Source organism: Bombus pascuorum, chromosome 16, assembly GCF_905332965.1.
Source record: "Bombus pascuorum chromosome 16, iyBomPasc1.1, whole genome shotgun sequence".
Taxonomy (NCBI): domain Eukaryota; kingdom Metazoa; phylum Arthropoda; class Insecta; order Hymenoptera; family Apidae; genus Bombus; species Bombus pascuorum.
Window position 1 is genome coordinate 1,204,262 of NC_083503.1, and position 21,528 is coordinate 1,225,789.

Here is a 21,528-nt window from a genome sequence, read left to right on the forward strand (position 1 = left end):
AGGAGAGAGCACGACAAATGTAAAGCACGTGAGGACACGGAGAGCCCATGCGGAGGCTCGTTGCTGCCGGTACGGCGGCCCCCGTTGGAATGCATTTATTGCTGAATGGAGAGTTCCTATCTCCTCCGTTCGTACAGTCTCTTTTTACCATCTCCGTCGCACCCACGCGGCCACCTCAAATTTACATATGATAAACAGACAGAGCCGCTGCCTCTCTCTCGCTCTCCCTCTTTTCTCTTTCTCTCTCGGCTACGCTTATCCCCCCTACATCGTCGCCTCGCGTACAGAGAGACACACGTATCCATACCTCCAAAGGGAGTACTCGTTCCAGTTCGTACATGCACTTGGCAAGAGGGCGGTGCCACCTGTGTGTAGGCACGTGAATTTACAGTTGGCCAGAATGTCGAGGGGGGAAACTGGGGTGGAGAGAGATGCGCAGGGGGAAACAAGGGATAACCTGAACCACGTGGCGATCTATTTGTCACGCGAAAGCGGCCACCGTCGGATCGAGTTAGCTTCTCGATGCGTCTTCGTCCGTTCGCCATTGCAACCACGGCGCACAACCATAACCTATTATCATCGAATACCTGTAAAATACCGTGAATCGAGCAACGATGAAATTTGACGAGTCTACGTTCGATACTGCGGTGATTAAATCCTAAACTCCAACAGAGTTACTTTTCCCGGCATTCTCCTGCACCTAACGTCTAACTTTTACACCTAGTTACACGGCTGGTAAATAAATATAGTACGTCCTGCTCTGCCCATCCATCGCTGTTCCTCACCGAGGGCATTCTAGGATTTATAATTGCAAGACGTAGAGCGGGGGTTCTAGGATTTATTGAAATTGAAGCCGATGTAGGTATTCGCTGCGTGTATCTCGTAGGCGACTGCAGGAAGAGAGCCAGCGACTGGCTTTCTCCGGATGGCGCGGAGGCAGCGTGGTACAGTCGCAAGTCCGTCGGTGTGGCGTCGCGGGAGGCGACTGACTGTCTAAGATCGTATAGCATTCGATTGAACCGAATCGCGGAATCAAATGCGAAGGACGGGGGAAGAACGGGGAGGAGAGGGCACCGCTGAGAAGCGAGACAGAGAGATACGAGCAGATAGAGAGATATATAGAGAGAGAACCGTGGAGGCACGTGCTACCCGAAAGGAGTGGTGGGAATGTAAGTTATGCGCAGCACGTGATCTTCGGAGATCCGTCCGAGCATTTCTTCGTTGGGGGGACGTTCGCACATCCCCTGCACGTTTCTCTACGTGCGCGCGTGCGTGTGCGTGTACGTGTGAGCGGCGCGACCCGACCGAGCAACAGACAAGGAGAGACGCGTACGGCCAACGCGATTAAGCGTGAGTCGCGCCGGTGTGTTGGTAGCCTGGCGAAAATGTATACGTGTTTGTAGATCTATCTTGCTCCACGTGTACCCGCTGCTATATATACGGCTCGCAAGACGTTTCTGTATTTACCGACGTAAGCGTGCCAATTCCTGGCGATCGGAAGAACAAGCGGACTTTGTATCGGTTGTACAGAAGCACGGGTATCTTTCGGTAAAGCTAAGTGTTTTTGTTGGTGTAGCGTTTGTTTTTACAGGGTTTATAGTACGAGTAACGTTAACGTTGTTACACGTCGAGTATGTAAACGCGTGACTTATACGACCATTCCCAAGAGTCACGATCTCTTCTAATAAGAGAGTTAATAGAATCAACCGCGTTCCACGTGTTTCTAAACTGTATTACGATCGTAATTAGCAGGCATACACACGATTGTATCTCTATTTCTATTTCGAAAAGTTGACACGTCGCTGGGAGCAATTTCACGTTTAAACAACAAGAGACGTTATGGGTAGCGCCACATCCAAGACGATTACGCGTTTGCGCGTGTATATTTGAAGAAAGAAGATCAATCGATTCGTACGGAGAAATTAAGTATTTCAATACGCAGTTCTTACGACACTCCGATCGAGTGTTTAACTTTGCAAGGCTCGCGCTCGGTTCTATTTAGATCTACGTTGTCGAGAGTTTCGTCGAACACTTCAAACTGTAACGACAGTCCTAGGAGCCGGCAAATATTTACGACAGATTCAACGAGGTGTTCTATTCTTATTTACATGCCACGTATCATATATCTAGAAAATAATTACGAAGCGAGGTACTCGGGCCCCGCAGCGGAGCCTGCACGGTTCCATACCAGCTCTCCAACTTCGTTTCACCATGCGAGCAAAGAAACGATACGATCGTGTAAAACGTACGAAGCACACACGTATAAACGTATAACCGAAACGCTGACGATACGTGAAAGCCTTTGGAAAGATGGCGAGCGAACGACGCGGAGACAACGTTGGCGAGTAAGTTCGTAAGTCAGACGAAACATTGGTCCCAAGCATCATTCGTAGTGCGAAAACCGTTTAACGACGCAGTGACATAAGCGCGAATAAGCGATCCTGCACGTTCCTCGAAGAGCTTACGGCGGTCGGTGGAAAAGTGGATCACACACGGTGTACACGGTTGATGGTAGAGCACGCGCGACTACTCGCTCGTTCTTTAAAATACAACACACGCCACGTGGTCCCTGGCCGCCTCTCTGTTCCCCTCTCGCGCGTTCTGTCTCTCTTTCGTCGGTTCCCTCGCCCCCGCGGATTTCCACGTCCGGCTTTTTGCCGATAGGGAAGGTAAACAACCGTGGAGAGTGTCACCTGTTATTGCTCGTACGCAAATAGGCTTCATTCACGGTCAACTTCCATACAACGTCGCGTGTTCGCTGTGTAGCCGAGTCCCAACGATGTACATACCTTGCAAGTTTCTCCCGACGACATTCAAGAGTCTTGCGCGCGCCCTCACACCAACAGAAACACAAGTTCAACGCGCCTATGTATGTACGTACCGAGCCCGAGTATCCTAAGTACGTTTCATCGACTGTCTCTCGAAGAGTAAAGCAGCCTGTAGAATTTACCTATTTTTATATACATATCGTTGATATCAATGGGATACTGCAGCAACGACATTAAGCGCAAACGCACTGTCGATTGGAATCGAAGCAACGCGAGTAGCCGTGTTTCAGTCTCGACGAGAGTAAATATCGATATTATCGAAAACACTTGCAGTTTGGTAACTGAGAAGGCGGAAAATCGGATGCCGATCGTTGCACTATTGCTTCGGTTTAGCGTCAAGAGTATTAGGCAACGATGCGAGCGTGCGAAATACGAGAACGCGGGGTACTCGATGAAGATCGTAAGCCAGGGGAAACGGGGATAATTCTGCGGCTTTTTTCAAGAAGAAAGGGGTTGCAAAAGGTGGCTAAAAGATCCTGAAATTGGGAAATTTCGAAAAAGGAAAAGGGCCACGACTTCGACGTCGAAGGTTCTCACTTAAAGGAGTCGCTTTCCCAAGCCTGTCCACTGTCGCGGTCTCTTCGACGGAGGATGGACGATCGCGCAAAACAGGTGTGAATCGGTCGCCAACTGGATCGATCGACGAAGATCGGAATGGGATCGACGAATGGACGAGGACAAAGCGTATAGCCGGTTGTAGGACAAGAAGGGTGTATGTAGAGAAGCGAGGGGCGCGCGACCAAGTGCACAACGATCTCGCTGTGGTCGAAAGGGATGGAACGAGTCGATGGGTAGTGAAAGGAGGAGGTATGTACACACATGCACACAGTGTGTGTAAACCGTTGTGTAGGGGTAGAGAGCCGACGGTGGTAGAAGAGGGCGACATCACAATGCATCGACGCACACTCCGACGATTCCTATATGTTGCCACGCCGTTAGCTCTCTCTCTCTCTACCCTTTCTCTCGCTCATCCACGTGTGTTTACATCGTACTTTACGCTATATAGGAACCGGTGGCCCCTGTAACGCGAGAACCTCTCACGCATACACGTGGATCATCCTGCCTGCCTCCCCCGCGTAGAAAGTACATAAACTGTCCTCGTTCACGTCGATATCGTCAGCTGTTGCTTCCTCTGTTGCGTCGTGCGGACTCTCCTACGCGCCTGTATTATGTATCGCGACCAGTTCCAGGTGCGCACCACGCCGTCTCTCGTCGAGAACGCAGACACTTGGTTCGCGCTCCTATCGGCCAAGAACAGTCGGCCGACGTCTCTGCCAGCAGCTAGCACTTTGCCAGCGCTGGAAATTTCAAATCAACTTGGAGACGTGCTTGATAAAACAGATTAGCACGTAGCCTGGATAGCCTGGAGTCTCGTTGAACACCCACGTTTGTTAGGGTACGGGTAATCGATCGCTCAAGCATCTTTGTTTCTTTTTCTCGCGCCCAATATTTTCTAGCTTCTGTGTACATCTTCGGATCCGACCAACGATAAAAACGATGGTCGGCTGTCGTTACAGTGCCAACGAACGACGCGCGTGGTACATAGGTGTTCGTAAAGGCTGTCTTACGTACAGGTGTGCAGCGAGCAAGTATTCCAATACTTTCTCTGGATTCTTACGAGCGTATGACACGGGTGTTGGGATGAAACGCATTTCATTGGCCGAAGCAGGCATTTATCGTAGCAATGGCCCGAGAAATATTAAGTAGATGCGGCCTGCGCTGCTACGTACAAGGAACGACGCTGTTAATGGGACCTGGCGATTATATCGCTATCGATTAGCTCGTCGCTATTAGCGATGGGATTGTACAGAGCGAAATATAGTTTCTAATTACTAGATAGCGTCTAATAAAGTTGCATTCGTCCATCCATATCGAGTGTTGGTGGATTAATAGCCGTCGAGTGAGAGACTAGTCACGCTAACGGTGCGACGCGTTGTGTTTCGGCATCTTTGTACTCGATGTAACGGGATCGTACAGCAGCATGCATTACGCAATTACATGGTAAGATAAGTAAAGTCAACCGAATTGCACAGCGTCATCGCTGCAAAGTCGCACTGACATCACGTTACGGATCCGCCGCCGAGCCTCAGAAGTATTTCTAATACCAGGATCACACGACCACGTGCATTGCATCGTTAGAAACATAAATCTAGCGAATCATAGAACGTCAGAGCGCCGTATGAAATCGCGTGGACGTCACAACGCTAATCTACGGTAAACCTTAAAAGTATTTCCGATAGCGGGATCGACGCGTTATTACGATAATGTACGTTGGCAAGATTATAAATCTGCCGAATCACACAGCGTGTCGCAGTGAAATTTCATCGCTAATCATCCAACGTGAAAAATGTTTTTCGTAGGAAAATCCAACGACGCGCGCGATCGTGGCATCGTCGCCGCATTAGAAATGCAAATCTGCCTGTTTGTACGCTATCGCCGTTTCCAGATCACGAGGTTATCGTATCCCTGATTTCTAACTAAACATTAGAAATGTGAATCTGTCGATATTACTAAATATTTATTTCTATTGCTGCGTCTGTTTCTCGCACGAAAATTCAGCGACTCTGCGATTAACCACGCTGCAAGATCCTTGGAATCTCGTAACGCAAGGAAACTATTTAACGCGATGCGATATTCAGCGGAAAGTTCCGATGAAAAATCGCGCACCTCAGTTCTTTCTCTGCTGTCCTCCACGGCTCTACACGACTCGCGATGCGCGTGATATTTCGACAGACATCAACGCTACCGTCTTCCTTATATTCCGCTCTTTCTTTCGACTACGAAAGAAGAAGCGTTCCACGATTTTTATCAACAGAATAGTCCGAAGGAAAGGAAAAAGAACGCGTCCATCGCGTCATTCCCTCCCAGCATTCCACGAGCAGAACACCATTTCCAAGGAAGAAGCTACGCGAAGCTGACGAGAACAGCGTCCGATCAACGCGAAAGCTACAGATCTGCTGTTACTCGCGCAGCTGTAAAATGCCGGCAGAGTCCGATCCCTGATCTACGCCAAGCCTAACGCATCCGCCGGCGTCCGGAGAACACGCGAGAAATGCTGTTCGCGGGCGCCGCGACGTACACAGCCGGTGTACACACAGAGTTTCACGTGAGAACGCACACGCTTGGTTCGCGGCGCGCGATTGTCAATGTCACGGGGACGCGCGCGACCGCCTTGTATTAAACGCGTGTGCACCGGAGCACACACGCGTCGTCGGTCGGCTGCTACTCGTTTCGGCCGTTTGGCGGGAAGAAAGAGGTCCGTGAACGTGTTGCATACGTATGCGGCGACACGTGCTCCGGGGACGCTGTTGCGGTCGAGATACAACGGCACCGGGCCCGTCGTTCTACGTTCTACGTGTTTCCACTCGTTCCATTCGCCTTGGTATTCGCGTGGTCGGACACGGCCGGTACAGGCGGAAGCGTTTGTTTGCGAGAGAAATTGTCGTTTCGGGCGGAGAGCGCTGCGATGGACTCGCGTATGGTTGCTAATGGAATCGCGCGGTTCGAAGAACAACGCCGCTAAGCGGCAAATAATTGGCGAATTATCGGTTTAACTTCTCCAAGGCGACCAGCACGCGCAACTTGCTTCGTAAATATTGCAAGTACGGCGATCAGCGAATGATCGTTAGGGAATTATCGGAACCTTCGACAATATCGCTTCAAACTTTGCCCTGTTATTTCCGGCTAAGCGAAATTCCTCTCAACCGCTTCGACATTGCCATCCGCCATAGTTTCTTCGCTGCAGTCGCGATTACTCGCTTCCACGGACGATTATTAGGCGTCGGACGATTCATCAGCGACGGTGTGAATGGGAAACGCGATTCCGAAAGATCGTGTATATGTAAGTTCCCTAGAGTTCGAGTGTATAGAGTCTCTGTTTACGGACAGCGCGATTTTCTTCGTTTCGCGGACGGAGCGACTTTCTTTCCTTTTGCGAACCATTTCGAGGGACACTCGTTCCCCAGAGAGCAACGTCGGAGATAGACGAGAAAGAATAATTGCTTAAACATTGAACATTGTTGAGGTTATTAGATGTACGTGTATACGAAGGAAGAAAATATATTTTTGTAAATACCGAAGTGTAAATACAAATGGGGATGCAATTGAGCTGGTCCAGATCCGCACGCTGGCATGTGTTACCCTATGACTGAAAACCCTGAAGCCAACGTCGTCTGTGTACAGGCCCAGTCTTTTGTCTATATGGCTGTCGATGGTTTCGGTGCTTGAGAAAACTCAAGGACCAGATGTAGAGTTTTCTTAGAAGCGATGATCTTCAACAAAGATCGACGGAAAAAGATAGCTCAGAATCGATTTTCAGGTAGACGTTGCACAGAACTTGTCGTTTATTGTTTACTGTTATAGATCGGTATTAATCGTTCATTCAAGTATTTTCACAATAAACTCCATTTTCAGACTTCGGAATCGCTCGCCCGAATTACCTCGAGATTTACGACATTACGTGTGTATGGGTGTGAAGTACTCCTGTCGAGTATTTTCAAAATATTTCCGTCTTACGTAAATATGCCTAAGCAAAGAAAGAAAACACAAGGACGGTGCTTCTTGGCCTTAATAAGATCACCCTTAAAGAGGTTAAATGATTTTATCGGTCAGCCGCTGAGTGAAAGGACTAACGCGTGATTCAGGTTGGACGCAAAGTTATAAACAGCTCAACCCTTTCACCACAAATTACGTATTTTTAGTCCGCAACTTCCTGTTCTATGTGTCTCCATATAAAATTACTTCGCGCGGTATAGGTGCAGAGGAAAAGATTTCCCATTCGACCAGACAAATTTATTCATTTCCAGTTACATTCGCTTATAATGTCCTTAAAGTATCGCGTTGATCTCCTGCGCAAAGAAATACACACCGACGACATTCCCTTCTGTATACAGGTACGGAGGCCACAACCTTAGGTGTGTTTAACTCAAATATCCGACGTTCGATTAAACGCATCACACGAAGACGATCGACCAGCGCTCCGCTACGAGGGATATCGACGAAAGATGGAAGAAAGCGCGGACTCGCGAGCCGATTCTCCGAAATTTCGCTACTGACTGCGTTGGTTCACTATCGGTTCGCTGAAACGAGTCTTCCGTTTGCTACGGTATCTGGTCGGACGGAAGCTGAAAGGTGTCGTACAAAGCAGATTCGAACGAGGGTACATTGCGTGCGATAATCGCACTATTATTGCCTGAGAAGGCTTCTTATTGTTCAAAGTATGCGCAGCACACTGTCAGCTCGATAAAGGCATAGTAAATATCGTTCGCTGAAAGGGCAATTGCACGGCAGGCATACACCGCGCGCCTTGCGCTCCTAACGTCTCCAAATTATGTCCAACCTCGCACGGGCTGTCCTCCGAAGAAACGGGATGACGAACTATGGAGAAGGAGTAAATAGCGATGGAAGGGAGGGAACGAGACGGATGAAAATGGGAAAAACAAAGGATCGCGTCGCTTGGGGAATTAAAAACAACGAGTCGATCGAAGTGCGAGAGAAAACGATCGTAAAATGCTAAACACCGCGGTCGTAGGAACAACGACCGCTGCAAGCGGCTTTCATTCATCCGGAAAACAATGAAAGAGGCACGAGCCGGTGATATAATTTCGAACAGCCGGTGAACAATGCCGGTACCGGTAAAGACCAATAAAAGTACAATGTAAGGGTGCTGGTTAAGTGAAAAGGAGAATACAGAAAGAAAGAGTTAGCAGAGTGAGGGGGAGAGGGAAAGAAGGAAGAAACATAGCGGAGGGTTACGCTACGAGGATTAAAGGTTCAAGGCCGAATAGCGCCGGGATAAAAAGAGAGAGAGAGAGGGAGGGATCATTGGGTAAACGAAAGAAGTCAGAGAAAAGAATTCGGAGCCGCTGGCGAAACAAGGGTCGACGAGTGACACGGTTGCTAGAAGCAACACACCTGCTCGCATAACTCGTGCATGAGAGGAGTCTATGAGAAAGGCGTAATGAGCGGTCAGTGGCGGACAGGTGGCATTATTCCTGTTTCATTATATCGAACGAGCCATCTAAACGTCTGGACAAAGGGAATTTTTACGGGTCGTTAACCTTGCTTGCTGATTCCTCGGACAGTGCCTCGTGTCCAAACTTTTACCAATTATTCCCTGGCGCCGTCGATCGAACAGATGAAAGTAACAGATAGGTCCACTATACAGATCGCTGTACCGCGTTGTACGTCGGTGTAGGAAGGACGAGGCAAAAGTTGGGAAACGAAGGAGAAGGAAGGCGTGCTCTATGGGAGAGAGACCTTGGGACTCCGAGAGACACGCGAGGCGAGGATATAGAAGAATTATGAAGCGAAGAGGCAGAAGAAGAAGCGTCTGTGAACTGGTTGAGAAGGCTGGATAGAGCGGCGAGGAGCGGGGGGAGGACAAGACAAGTAGCCCAAGCTGTGGTTCGGTTTAGAGCACTTTGGATTAGCGGGATCTAATAAGCAGGTTCAGCCGCGAGTTCTTAGACGCAAGTACAGGCACGTCAGCAATAACACGTGCGATACGAACAAGTCCAAGAAATATGGTAGACATCGAGCGTAAAGAACGGGGATACGCGCGGTGTAGGAAGTAGCGCCAGAGAGCTACGATATGGAACAGGAGACTGTCCCCTAAGATCATCCCAACGTCCCTGGAACCTACGAGCATGCGATAAACGACAAAATGGGCGGGCGAATGGCAGTTCTTCGCGATGCGTTTCACCTGACGGACGTGTGCGAGGAAAGTGTAGGAAGAAGCGAAACGTAAGAAGGCGAGATAAACTCGCAAGACACCGAAGACCGGTATCCTCGTCGGCCACAATTTCCATAGGAACGGAAGAATCGTGCAAGGCGACGTCGAGACGCTCTCGCCCCGATTAGAAAGGAGACTGTGTTCTCGGCTGTCGAGTCTGGTCCAGGCGAAAGTCTCGCCAAGACTGCTGCCTCCTTCGTTTCCTCTCTCGGTGTATTCCCTTCGCAATTACGAAACCATCAGCGGTGGTGGGCGTGAAATTTGCTCGTACAAAAGCTTCATCACCGTGGAAAGAAGAAAGGGACGAGAGAGAATGAGAGAAAGGGAGAGAAGGACGGAGAGGGAGGGGGCATTCTCGTGTCTAACCTTAACCTACCGCAAAGCTGTCTCTCACCCTGACACCAGCTCCAATAGGGCGATATACGTGCGTGGTTATCGGTGCACCTTTTGGCCGCGCGAAGACGCCGATTCGACGCGGACGCGTACAGCGAGGGCTGTGGTACGTGTGTGGCTACTTGCTAACGGTTACTTTCGGTGGAAAACGGTGGTGGGTACTTGTAACTAGCCGGTACCGTTAACGGCACGTGGCAGGAATGCTCGAAAGTTAGACACCCGCTGCAAACTTTGATTTTCTTCTCTTCTCTTTCTTTCTTGCTTTCTATGCTGATGCCAGGTTGTTATAGAGCCGCAGGCAAGCGGGATTTATTTCGAATACCTCGCAACGCGCAATCGAATTAGACGCGTGAATTATGGCCCCGTTTCTTCGCTAAATCACGCTACCGTTCCGCGTGCTTTTCGTTTCCACCAGCGAGAGAGGAGGATGCTTAGCGGGGAAACGCGGCTAATAAAGTGGAAAATTGACGCGGGATGGTTGTTGGAAACGAAGCTTGTTTTTAAACGACGTGCAAATTCTTCCGGCGGTCCATGTTGCTCCACTGCTACCGTTAGTTCGCTTCTATCGGTCAATTACTGGCTTCTTTTCTAACAGCCGGCACGACGATCCAGTGATTTCACTTTGGCTACTTTAAGACGATAACGGCTTTTCTTGCGTTACGGAAATGCCGCTAATCAGCTGGAAAATCAACGACCGAGAGTTGCAAGTTCTTTTCCTGCCACCGTTTTCCAAATTTTCGTCTCCAAGTCCTGGCTTCTTTCTTAGCGTCGCTCCAGAGCGACGAACCAGGCGCTTCCGATTAAGCTCAATTAGTCGTTCCACGCTAACAACAGCTTTCGTTGCATGGGAAATTAACGAGGATCGGTTGCAAGTCAGGCTGAATGTCGTTTTCCAATGCTCGGGACTGTTCGACCGCTTTAGGGCGATCGACCAAACGATTTTCAGGTGTTTTAATCTCAGCTGTTTTCAGCGCTCCTGGTCTAGCATTGTCCTGGTAGCTTTTTATTTTCTACGACTCCGTTCGGCCACGCGATGCAGCTTCGTCGATCGTAGGATTCTCAGCCTGTGCTTTTCGCTTCGCACGGTGTACAGCTCGTCCTGCGACTATGAAAGCAGCCTCAAAATTTATACGATAAAAGACAAGAATAAACTAACTTGCCGCTACTGTTTCGAACGAGGCATTAACATACGAAAGCACGCGATGAAGCACGTGAACGCCGAATGTTTTACAACTGTTAGCAAAGTTAGCATCCAGGAAGCCGCTCCGAAGAATGAAATTCCACGTACGCGTCGAAGGTTTCATTCACAAGTAGAAAGTATCACGGCCAATAATTACATTACCGACGAATGTCATCGAGAGAGATAAAAAAAGCCTGGTAATTAGTTTAACTAAACAGGAATTGGCATGTAGCGCGCGTGTAAAAAATGTCGTATGAAAGTGTTATTTCAGCGATGCGGCGTCGATTCCAGTTGGTTTTAATTTTCGTCCGTAGGAAAAAAGACGAAAAAAGGAAGCCGACTCTCGTTTTCATTTGTAACCGCGCGTGACACGCGAACGGTTCCGAGTTCGTCACGTCGATGCGTGAATTACGGCACACACGCGCGCGCGCCAGCGGTTGCGAATTTTTCAATCGGCCGCAGGCACGCCGGTAAAACGTAAACAAAACGGGACACAGAGTGCAACGCGGGCTTGTCTCTCTGCGCGTGTACACACGATCGACGACAAACGCGCCACGTGCTACGGTTGTCTTTGCATCGAAAGGGGGACAGTGGGAGATGCCAGACGCAACGTAACATTCGTAATTCGTGATTCAGCGATGTTATCAGCGGCCGCCAAACAGTGGCGTAGGTCATACTTCTATCTCGTCTCGTGAGCTTTTTTCCATAAGCCGTGTATCGCGCCAAAGTCGTGATCCAACGCATCGGATCGCGTTGGTTCGTTCGCGTTACTTGGTGTCTGCGCCGCGGCTTCGTCGTTTTACGCAGCTGAATACGATCATCTCTTGCCGACGCGTGGCTCGTGTTTTGCATTAAAATTGACATTTTTACGCGAGTCAGCGAGGGAAGGTGGAGCTTGAGATTTCGACGGCTTCCGTGCTCGCGAATTGAAAGATTCGCTGCTGATGTTCCCAACATGTCCAGACACAATTTAATTGGAATTCGTCGATTTGGTTTGGAGATCGAGAACGGATAATCGCAGCGAGTAAACCATTCGAACTAAGACAGAGCAGAGTAAGACGGTCTTTTTGTAGGTAAATTTCAAACGACGTAACTAGAATTTGATGCTCGTATCAAATCTAGATCGATATAACTGTAAACCTTATCGTATCTCTCGACGATCACTCGAGTTATCCGTCAACTACGATCGTCATACTCTTACAATGACCAATTCGAAATATTAAATTGATCCTATTCCACTCGTTACGTAACGAGTATCCCATCGTATCAGTAGATAAAGATCGGTTAACGCTAAAATACGGCCTAAAGTATAGGAACAAAGAGCGTAATTCCGAATCTTGCTTCTATATTTAACTTGCTGTGGCGCTTCCGATCCACTCGTTAAATTCACATATCAATTCCACGTCTCGCATCGAACCACGGCAGCGATCTCGGCAACCATATTCGCAAACTTTTCCAAAAATTGTCAATCGACGCTAACCAAGCGGATACCTGAGGATCTCTAATTCGTAAAAAAGACATCGTAGAAAATTCATCGGGGGATTTCCCTATGCTTTTACATCGCAGCTGTAAACTCGGGACGAACCGCGTCATTTCGGTGGGCCGCGCGGAGGTTAGAGAAATGGAGCATACTAAAACTCTCCATTTGCTTGGAATCTGGGACTAGAGCAGCCAGAGCCACGACTCGTGCAATAAATACAATAAAAATACACTGACTCTGGCGACATATGATTTTTCATTCGCGCGATGGGAGTTTACGTGGAGACAAGTGGATTCGGTGGACGAGAGCCGAGCCAACGGCACGCTCAGCCGACAGACGAATCCACCAACGAGTCTCGAGACTCGACTTTTGCCAAAGTCTCTCGGGATACCGCGGTTGTACGCGCGTGTACCGAGTTTCCTTATCGCGAACGCTGTCGAGGCTGCATTTCCAGCAATCCGCGACTGTTTTCTCTCGCCAGACTGCTTGGCACTGAATGGCATCGTAACGTAAGGCCAGGAATATCGAGTATGAATGAGACGATCGACGGCCGATTAAACGACTAATCGCTGGCAGTCGAGTGTCACCCATCGTCGTTATAAACTCGGTTTATTTATCTTGCTGTGTAACGTAAACCGATAGAAGTGTTTGGAGTCGGTTGCAGGAACTGGCGGCGATAAGACGGCAGGATGGATGTCTCGAGGAAACGTCAATTATTTTCTTTCTGCCTCGTCAATGATCCAATTGCGCAACGTGAGACGTAAAATGACGAAATGTAAGTGATAACGACGATAATAATATTTCAATAACTAACATGGTCGCGTCAGTCTCCTTGAACTTGGAAGCGAAAAACGACGTCCATCGTCATCCTCATCTTTGCCATGATCCGTTGCGAGGAAATTCGCTCGCGTTCGCGTCCAACCTGTGAAGATAATTTTCCACGAGAAATGCGGATGTCCTATTCGAGAATACTCCACGCAACGTCAAACCCTCGCGGTCTTTTTCCATCGATCCAAGTCAACCGATATTTCAGTCTTTACATCGATTAAGAAGCGTCTTAGGACGCGAATTCCCTCGTAACCATCTCGTTGGCTCTCGAAGCCGAAGAACGGGTCATCCTTATCCCTCGTCGTCCCTTGTTACGCAGGGAAATTTGCGTTTGGCGCGTCGCACGCCAATTTGCGAAACGAGGAATTTCGGCGAGAGTATTCCAGGCAAAATCAAACGCCTCTTATTCGAATTTTCCTCGTATCTTCACCACGCTGTGTCGGAAGAAGGTTCGTCCGCCGTGATTTCTCTGCTTCTCGCCACAACGCGATCCGTCGAATCGAAACTGAGACGAGGAATATACCTGCGTCGACGATCAAGTTCCACAATTATCCACAATTAGCTGGCACCACGCAAACCTACATCGGACAGACACGCGCTTCGAGTCGCCTAACTCGCCACTTTTCCTACAAGTAACTTTCATTTGCCTTCGATTATTTCGTCTCGTGCTAATTAACGTCAACTATCGTCTTTGTCGGACGAGCTACTTCGAGTTGCTGAGCTTTCGTCTGCGCCAATTGCCACGCACCTTGCGTTACTTCCCTTCTATCAGCGCTTCGTCAACGTTAACTAGGCTTTCTATCGTCATCTACCGGCTACACGTAAAAATCGGCCGAGGTAGGATCGGACGCGAGAATCCGATCGAAGAGAATTTTCGAGCCAATTTTCTAACGTGCAAGTTGCCGCTGCGTCGACTGACAAGTGTCTCGGATTGCGGCGAAGCGAGCAGGTTGATCCTACAAGAGAATTAGACAGACGTCTCGATACGAGATTCCAAGGGGACCGCGGAATGGTGAAGGACGCGCGTCTTCACTCGCCGGTGCGTCGCAGCGTGTTGCGAATCTTATCGAAGCTGAACAAGTGCGAAGGAGTCGACTGGATTCGCGAGACGCGGAAGAAAAATGCGCGTGCGACCGGCTCCTCGGTAGATCTCGTTTCACTGCCACGTTGTGCATACGTAAACAGATTGGCGCACAAAGGAACCAAGAGATTACGCGATGCAACGACACAGACAAAGACAGAGACGGAGGAAGAGAGGAGAAGATTGGGAAGGTGGAAGAGCCGGCGATACAGAGAGATAGAGAAGGACGTGCATACGCACGGTTACTCTGCATGCATTTAAAACGGGGACGCGGCCCGTAAATCACGTAGTAGAGCCTCGGCTCGTTGCGGTGCAGCTCGACGGAGAGGATGTTGCGCGCCACCGCCGCCACGTGGTTTTCGCGGCAAAACTATGCGGCCGCCACACGCCGGGCGAATTTATGAATGGGAGAAGCCTATTGACAGATCGCGCGTCGATAACTCTCTCGTTAATGGCCCGTGATGGTGGGTGAGCGGCTCGATGCGCCGCAGGAGGACGAGGAGGCGGAGGAGGAGTAGCTGCTGGAGGCCAGGCCGACCAAGGAGGGTAACGGGGGAAACTTGGACTCCGCTTTATGCCGCCGGTGCTCGCGGCACACGCCGTGTTCCCCGCTTGCCGCCAGTCTTTGTCCTTTGCCCGCTGAAAACCTTCCACCCGGTGGTTAGCACCGATCGCGACCGATCCTCCAGCTGGTTAAGCTCTCGCAATTTCTAGGTAGCGCTCCAAGTTACAGCGGATGCGTGCGTGCCCGCTACTCGAGTGTTCCAACTTAGGACAACGCAGCGAGGTCCCTCTTGTGCAGTGGTGTCAAAACTCTGCGGATAGAAATCGTTCGTAGCGGTGGGAAACCGATGCGAGACCGAGCTTCGATACTTGCATCGTGTTTAAGCTCGAGCGAGACGGCCAGATTACGTCAAATCAGGCACTGGCTAAAGTAAAGCAAGGAGAGAACCGTAGGCGGTTTGATCGAGCGATAATACGCTGGAAGAAGCGCGTGTTCGGCCCTCGATCGGCGTTCGTCGGTTTAAGCAAATCGCCGATACGACCTGTCTCCGTCCGGTGCTTTCGATCGTCCTTTTATCTTACAGAAGCGGAAAAAGTGCGATAACGAACCAAGTGTTGCAAATTAGGAATCGTTCGTTTATTCTGTACAATTACGACAGACAAGTGCGTGATCTACGACTGTTCGCTTTATCGAATAATCCGACAGACGGCGCTGGATCGCTATTTCCAAAACCTGTTGGCCACAGTAGTACCGAGCAGCGAACGATACCGCAGACTATATTTTTCGACGTAAAACTGTTTTGACGGAGTTTCCGCGTGCAGGTCTGTTTTCGTCTTGCTATTATCGAATATTCGTTTGATGTCGTTAGAAATCCGTGAAAAACGCTTGCTACGCCACCGTGGGCATTTAGCGAACAATCGATATTAATCTACTATCGTAGAAAAAGGTATTGCAGTCTCTCAAAGCTAACTTCTCACTGTAATGGTAAAGCGATGTAACATAGAAGACCGTCGTGTCGCTTTATGTAGTTGTTACAAGAAGACGATTTCTGTTCTGTGCGATCGCACCAAGTTCGAGCTAATCAACAATCACAGGAGGATCGCCTTACAAGTCTGTTCCGACTCGAATCTTGGCCAGGTTGAAGACTTTCTGGCACGTCAGATTTTATTAAACGAGTGCCAGAAATTTTACTTTAGCCGATCGTTTCGGTCATTGATCTTTGTGCGTTCGATCTACGATATCGTATAACCTAGAAATATTTACGTGCTTTATGAAAAGTGTATCTTGTACGACCGAGATATCGCGTTGGTTGTGTTTTGTTACAAAAAAGAATTGCATCATTTGCATTAATAAATATCGGTGGAAATTAATTAATTACTTAATTATGGACGTAGAGTGCTCGGAGAGATATTTTGGTTACAAAGCAAATGTCGGAAATATGGCTGCGTGTCGTGTGAGAAATAAGGAACTAGTAGGAACATTCTAGACGTCTAGAAACGTTATAACGATCAACGAGTATATGAAATATAATGATTAAGAGTAACATTCTACTTCGCAATTTTAAATATGTATGTAGCTGTACGACTATCATGAGAACGAAAGGGTTAGTTGAGAGACACAGATGTGCGATTCCGAAATGTATAATTCCCTAGGATGAACATGTATAATTGCGAGTAAGTGTTACACGAGTTTACGGAAAATCCTTCCACGAATAATCAGCCTTATACGCATTTGCCTCGGAAAAATGAAAAATAATAATCTGAATTTGCATTCGAAGAGATAACGATACACTTTGAGTAAAAAAAAAGCGGTTGATTCGCAGAATTATCGCGATTGAATCGAGATACTGAAGATCGTAACGTCTGAAAATCAGATGTAGATGTAAGATGGCCGTAAACCTTCGAAAATAACAAGAAAATGCTACTCTGGTGCATAAAAGTCGAACGATTCTTTAATCGCGATCGAAATTAGTTGTTTCTGCGTGACTAATATCTTCCGTTAATTTGGATTTTTCCACGGAGAATAAGAAAACCGAGTTGTTCGCGGAAACGACAAGAGAACGTTATCCTTTCGCACAAATAATCGATCGATTTCTTGACCATGTCCGACGTCGAGATTACGCGTCAGTTTTAGTCGATCGATCGGTCGAGCGTATCGAAAGAAAATATCTCACTTACATAACTGTACCAAGCACTATCTGTCACTAGCAAAGACGTTGCTATTTTCTGTCAATATCTTTGAAATCTCTGCCAGAGCTTTCCTTCAATCGTTAAAAACAAAATTTATCACAATAGAAACGTTCGTGAAAACGCGAGGATTTTTTCGTTTCGATCAGACAGTTGGTAGAACTGCCGTGTGACATTGTCCGACGGACGCGTTCGATCGTACGCTCAATCGCACTGGACGTGGGATAACCTCAAAAATACATAAAATCGTAGTACATTGTGTATATATAGTTCTCATATATTCTATGAATTATTGAAATTCGACGTGAAAATATTCCAAGGATTGCAAGGCGAGAAGGATACCCTTTCGTATACGAACAGAGATCAGTAGAAATAACTAGAAATTTGCGGAAAGATCACGTCGCCAAGATGTCTCTGAATACAGTATGATCCAAAGACGAAGAAATTCTTACGACGCACTTCCTGCTGAATAATAAAACGATAAAGGTATCAAGAACGCTGAAGTCACAGATTCGACCGGTTTTGTCACCGTCGGACACAGCGCGGTCTTCGCGCGAACGCGGCTGTTTCTCGAGATACGCCTATTACGCATTGGCATTTCACTAACACGGAGCATTTTAGAGCATATTCGTAGCTTGTGGGTAAAACCAATCCGCCACGGAGATATACCGCATAGTCACGTAACCGATCCACACTGAATGTTCTGTGCCCCGGCTATAACTAATAAAGCGGCCAGAAGATACTCACAGGTTAAAGTACAAGTTTACAAATTCTCTATGGCATGACGAAACATGTTCCTTAAATTTCGACGACGATCCAACACGGTTTGGAAACGTGGACGAATACAGTTCGGAAGAGGTTACGGTCGTTCGGTTGATCAAACGAAACCGGGCCATCAACAAATGCATTACATACATTCGGCGAGTGAAAAAGGAAAAAACTAGTCGTTCCTATCGCCTCCACGCGATCGGTGAGAGAGAAAAAGAGCAAAGGTAAATATATGCTTTTAAAAACATCCCTTAGAACAGAGTCGGGTTGTTGTCGTCGCGGTAACCATGACGACGTTGCCCCCTTGATGGTTGGTCATAATCGTGCCCCTTTCCCCCTCCCCCCTTGCCCGCTGCTTAGTGAACGTCGTACCCTTCTCCTTGCTCCTCCTGACGCACAGGCGACGCTAGGTTTCCTCCACAGCGCTGGCCAAGTAAAGAAGAGGCAGCCAGCCTCGGAGCCTCCGGTCACCTTTCTCTATCTCGCTCTCTCTCTTTATCGAGAACTCTTTCTTTGTCTCTCATATCGCGTGTGTAGTATATATATATATACACACACACACATATATATGTATATATACACGTTTCTCCTTCGTGCTCTTATTCCTTCCCTATCGTTGCTTCTTTCTCTCTCGCTCGTTACGCTGCCCCTCCTCTCCGCACGTAGCGACCCACGACCCACCGTCGTTACCACAGCCACCTCGACCGTTCCCCACCTCTCGCCATCCTAACTACGCCACCCAGCATCGCGGCCGCCGTCCTACCTCCTCCACCTCTCCACCCCCAACCTCCTCTTACTCTGCTCCGCTGCTGCTGCTGCTGCTGCCGCCTCTATACCCTCCTGCTCCCTCCGCCGCTCGTCCCCAAGCCCAAGGAAACGCGGGATCGCTTCGAATTCAAACTACTGAACACGAGGTTACCACGCGTCAAATCTGACACTTCGGCACGACGTTGATCCGCCGCTGTATCAATTTCTACACCATAGTGGAAATAACGTCGACGACGTGAAACCTCGCCGATTCTCACGTACACAGAGTTTCCTAATGTTATGCTCCGACAGAGGGGGAGAGAGAGAGAGCGAGAGCGAGAGAGAGAGAGGGAGGGAGAGAGAGAGAGAGAAATGACGAAACACGACGAAAAAAAATTCGGGGCGATTATTTGTATCGATTCCGATGTCGACGCATGAAAAAAGAATCAACGAACGAGTGTTTATGGTTTTTCTTAGCACTTGAGAATGCCCGGTACGATTCAATGACTCGCAGCCGACGGGCGATTAACACGGTTTCGCGGCATGATTATACCCGGTTGATGCAATATTTCCCATCGATTTGTACGATCACACACAGGATGAGAAGAAATCGCAGAGGTTAGATGATAAAATAGTTTCCACGGAGATTCGTCGCCGTGTCTGCCGTTCATGTGCGCCAGCCTTTCAAGGCGTTACGAGAAGTTAACTTTCAATTGCAAGTTGCGCTCGTCGCTGCGGGACGAGACGTTCTCTTCGGCGATCAGAGTTGCGTGTAACGAATCGTATATCCGAGGTATCCGTCGTCGAGACAGAAAAATCACACACTGAAGAACCACTTGTACTAAGGCACGGTTGAGATACACGGCTCTCGTTCGATGGTTGAGAAACGTCGCGTCGAAACGAGGATAAAGTCCCTTGGCGTAACGAACACCGAACTCGAGGAACCGAGCAACGTTTAAATTTTTCACAGCAAGCGACACACAACCACCTCGTAGCCGTTGTGATGTCGTGTTCGCGTAACGCTCTCTTGGCTGGCCGTACAAGAACGTTAGAGGCAGGCGAACACAGGCCGGCACAGTTTTCGAAAGGGGGGAAAAAAAATTGTTGGAGAAAAAAGAAAAAGAAACTGACGTAGCACTTTTCACTCACCTGACTAACGTCGCACCACATTATTATTTCGCTAGCACTGACGACAGCATCTTGGATCGCTCGTGTACCATACACAGTGTAGCGCAATGGTTTTTTGTTTTCAGTGAAGAAATAGTACGTGAAATCGAAGCTCCACCGTCGGTGTACGCTCCGTGAATACACTCTGTTCGTTTTCTCTCTCACAGTCTCACGAAATGCACTCTCACGATTGCGGATACATTCGTCGCCGTGCGCTTGTGATTCACGTTTCAGAATACCGCTTGTCTAGGCTCGTCGAGTAACACCACACGATCACTACGAGTGAACGACACGACTCTCACTGACGAGCCCACTAGCGACTGGTTGGCCATGCAAAGCATTACTGAATACTCTGACAACAGTACTCGTCGTGTACCGCCGCTCGGTTTTCCCCCGAGTGAGCGCTCGGCTATTTCCGTCGAACTTCGGCCCACCTGCACTCTAGCACGACGGCACGGCACGCAGTGCCGTAGCCTTGTCCCGTCGAGCCCTTTACCTCTCCTCGTATCTATCTTCGAATCGCTTGCCACTATCTTCTTACATAAAACTTACGTCTTTTCTGTATTAAAAAATCAGCGTATCCACGCTACGAATTACAGCGAAGCAGGAAAACAGCGTAAAGATAGTATTGCTCCTACTGATTTCAGCTATCGTAACTTTTATTAAAACAAACTGAATTATTTTTGATTCGTATCGATCGTTATATAACGTATATAACTACGCGTAGGGATTTACGTTACATACATTATTGTATCGTAGGAAATTGATATTTCCTAATGTCGGTGAAAAAAAAGAAAAAAAAAAAAAGAAAAAAAAATTGAGGGAAAGATCACCTCTTGAATGAACGTAAATTAAAGGGTCCTGGCTATTCTCCAGCTTGTAAAGTTGTAATAACGGGAGCGTGGCGGGTACTTTAATGTTCGCGAAGAAAGTTTCAGAATTTATTTTTACACGCTACCGGTTGTCCGCGTGTTGTCGAAGTAACACGCACCATTGTGTATATTTTGTTCATACAAAATCATGCGGAATGAATTTCATGAATATCGACGCGCGATCATACCGATGATTTAGATGTTCCATCGAATAATTTTTTTTTTTTTCGTGCGCAACGGCGCCGCCTCCGACAATACGAATCCATTAGAGCGTTAGCTAAATTGTTTCGATATATCTATCAAAATACGCGTGAGAAAATTAAAATAGTTCTGCGCGTTTCAATGATTTACTACGCCGACCGATTGGATTTCGAATTCAATAAATTATTTTTAAAAGCCATTGTACATCGAAAAGCGAACAGCATATTGTCGACATTCGACCGGTGGTAGATTTCGTACGGGCGGAAGGGTGCGTTCTATTCACGCCACGTAAATTAATTGTATAATTGATATTGAATATCCTCGGATTGTTTATGCCATTCAGGTTGCTCATACAAAGGAAATTCATTGTTTAAATGTATGATTTTGAAATGTGATCAATGCTTTTATATAACCTGATTTATATTCTGATTTATGATGCGTGTGTGACATTAAAAAACCGCAAAAACTAACTAGCATAGGTGGAACGCACTTGTTCAAGGCGGAAAACACGAGGGAAGGGGAGTGGCCACGTGCCCTTAAAGCCTTGCCAAAGAAAGTG

The 21,528-nt window shown here is 48.0% G+C and overlaps 1 protein-coding gene across 1 annotated transcript in view; it reads right to left on the minus strand.

The window, feature by feature from the left end:
- LOC132915042 (basic-leucine zipper transcription factor A) overlaps nucleotides 1-20,282 on the minus strand; it is a 58,095-nt gene extending 37,813 nt beyond the window's left edge. The window contains exon 1 of the mRNA XM_060974669.1: nucleotides 19,879-20,282. Within this exon, the coding sequence (XP_060830652.1) occupies nucleotides 19,879-19,899 (21 nt within the window). The 5' untranslated portion in view covers nucleotides 19,900-20,282. The remainder of the gene's footprint in view (nucleotides 1-19,878) is intronic.
- Between the last annotated feature and the right edge of the window lie 1,246 nt (nucleotides 20,283-21,528).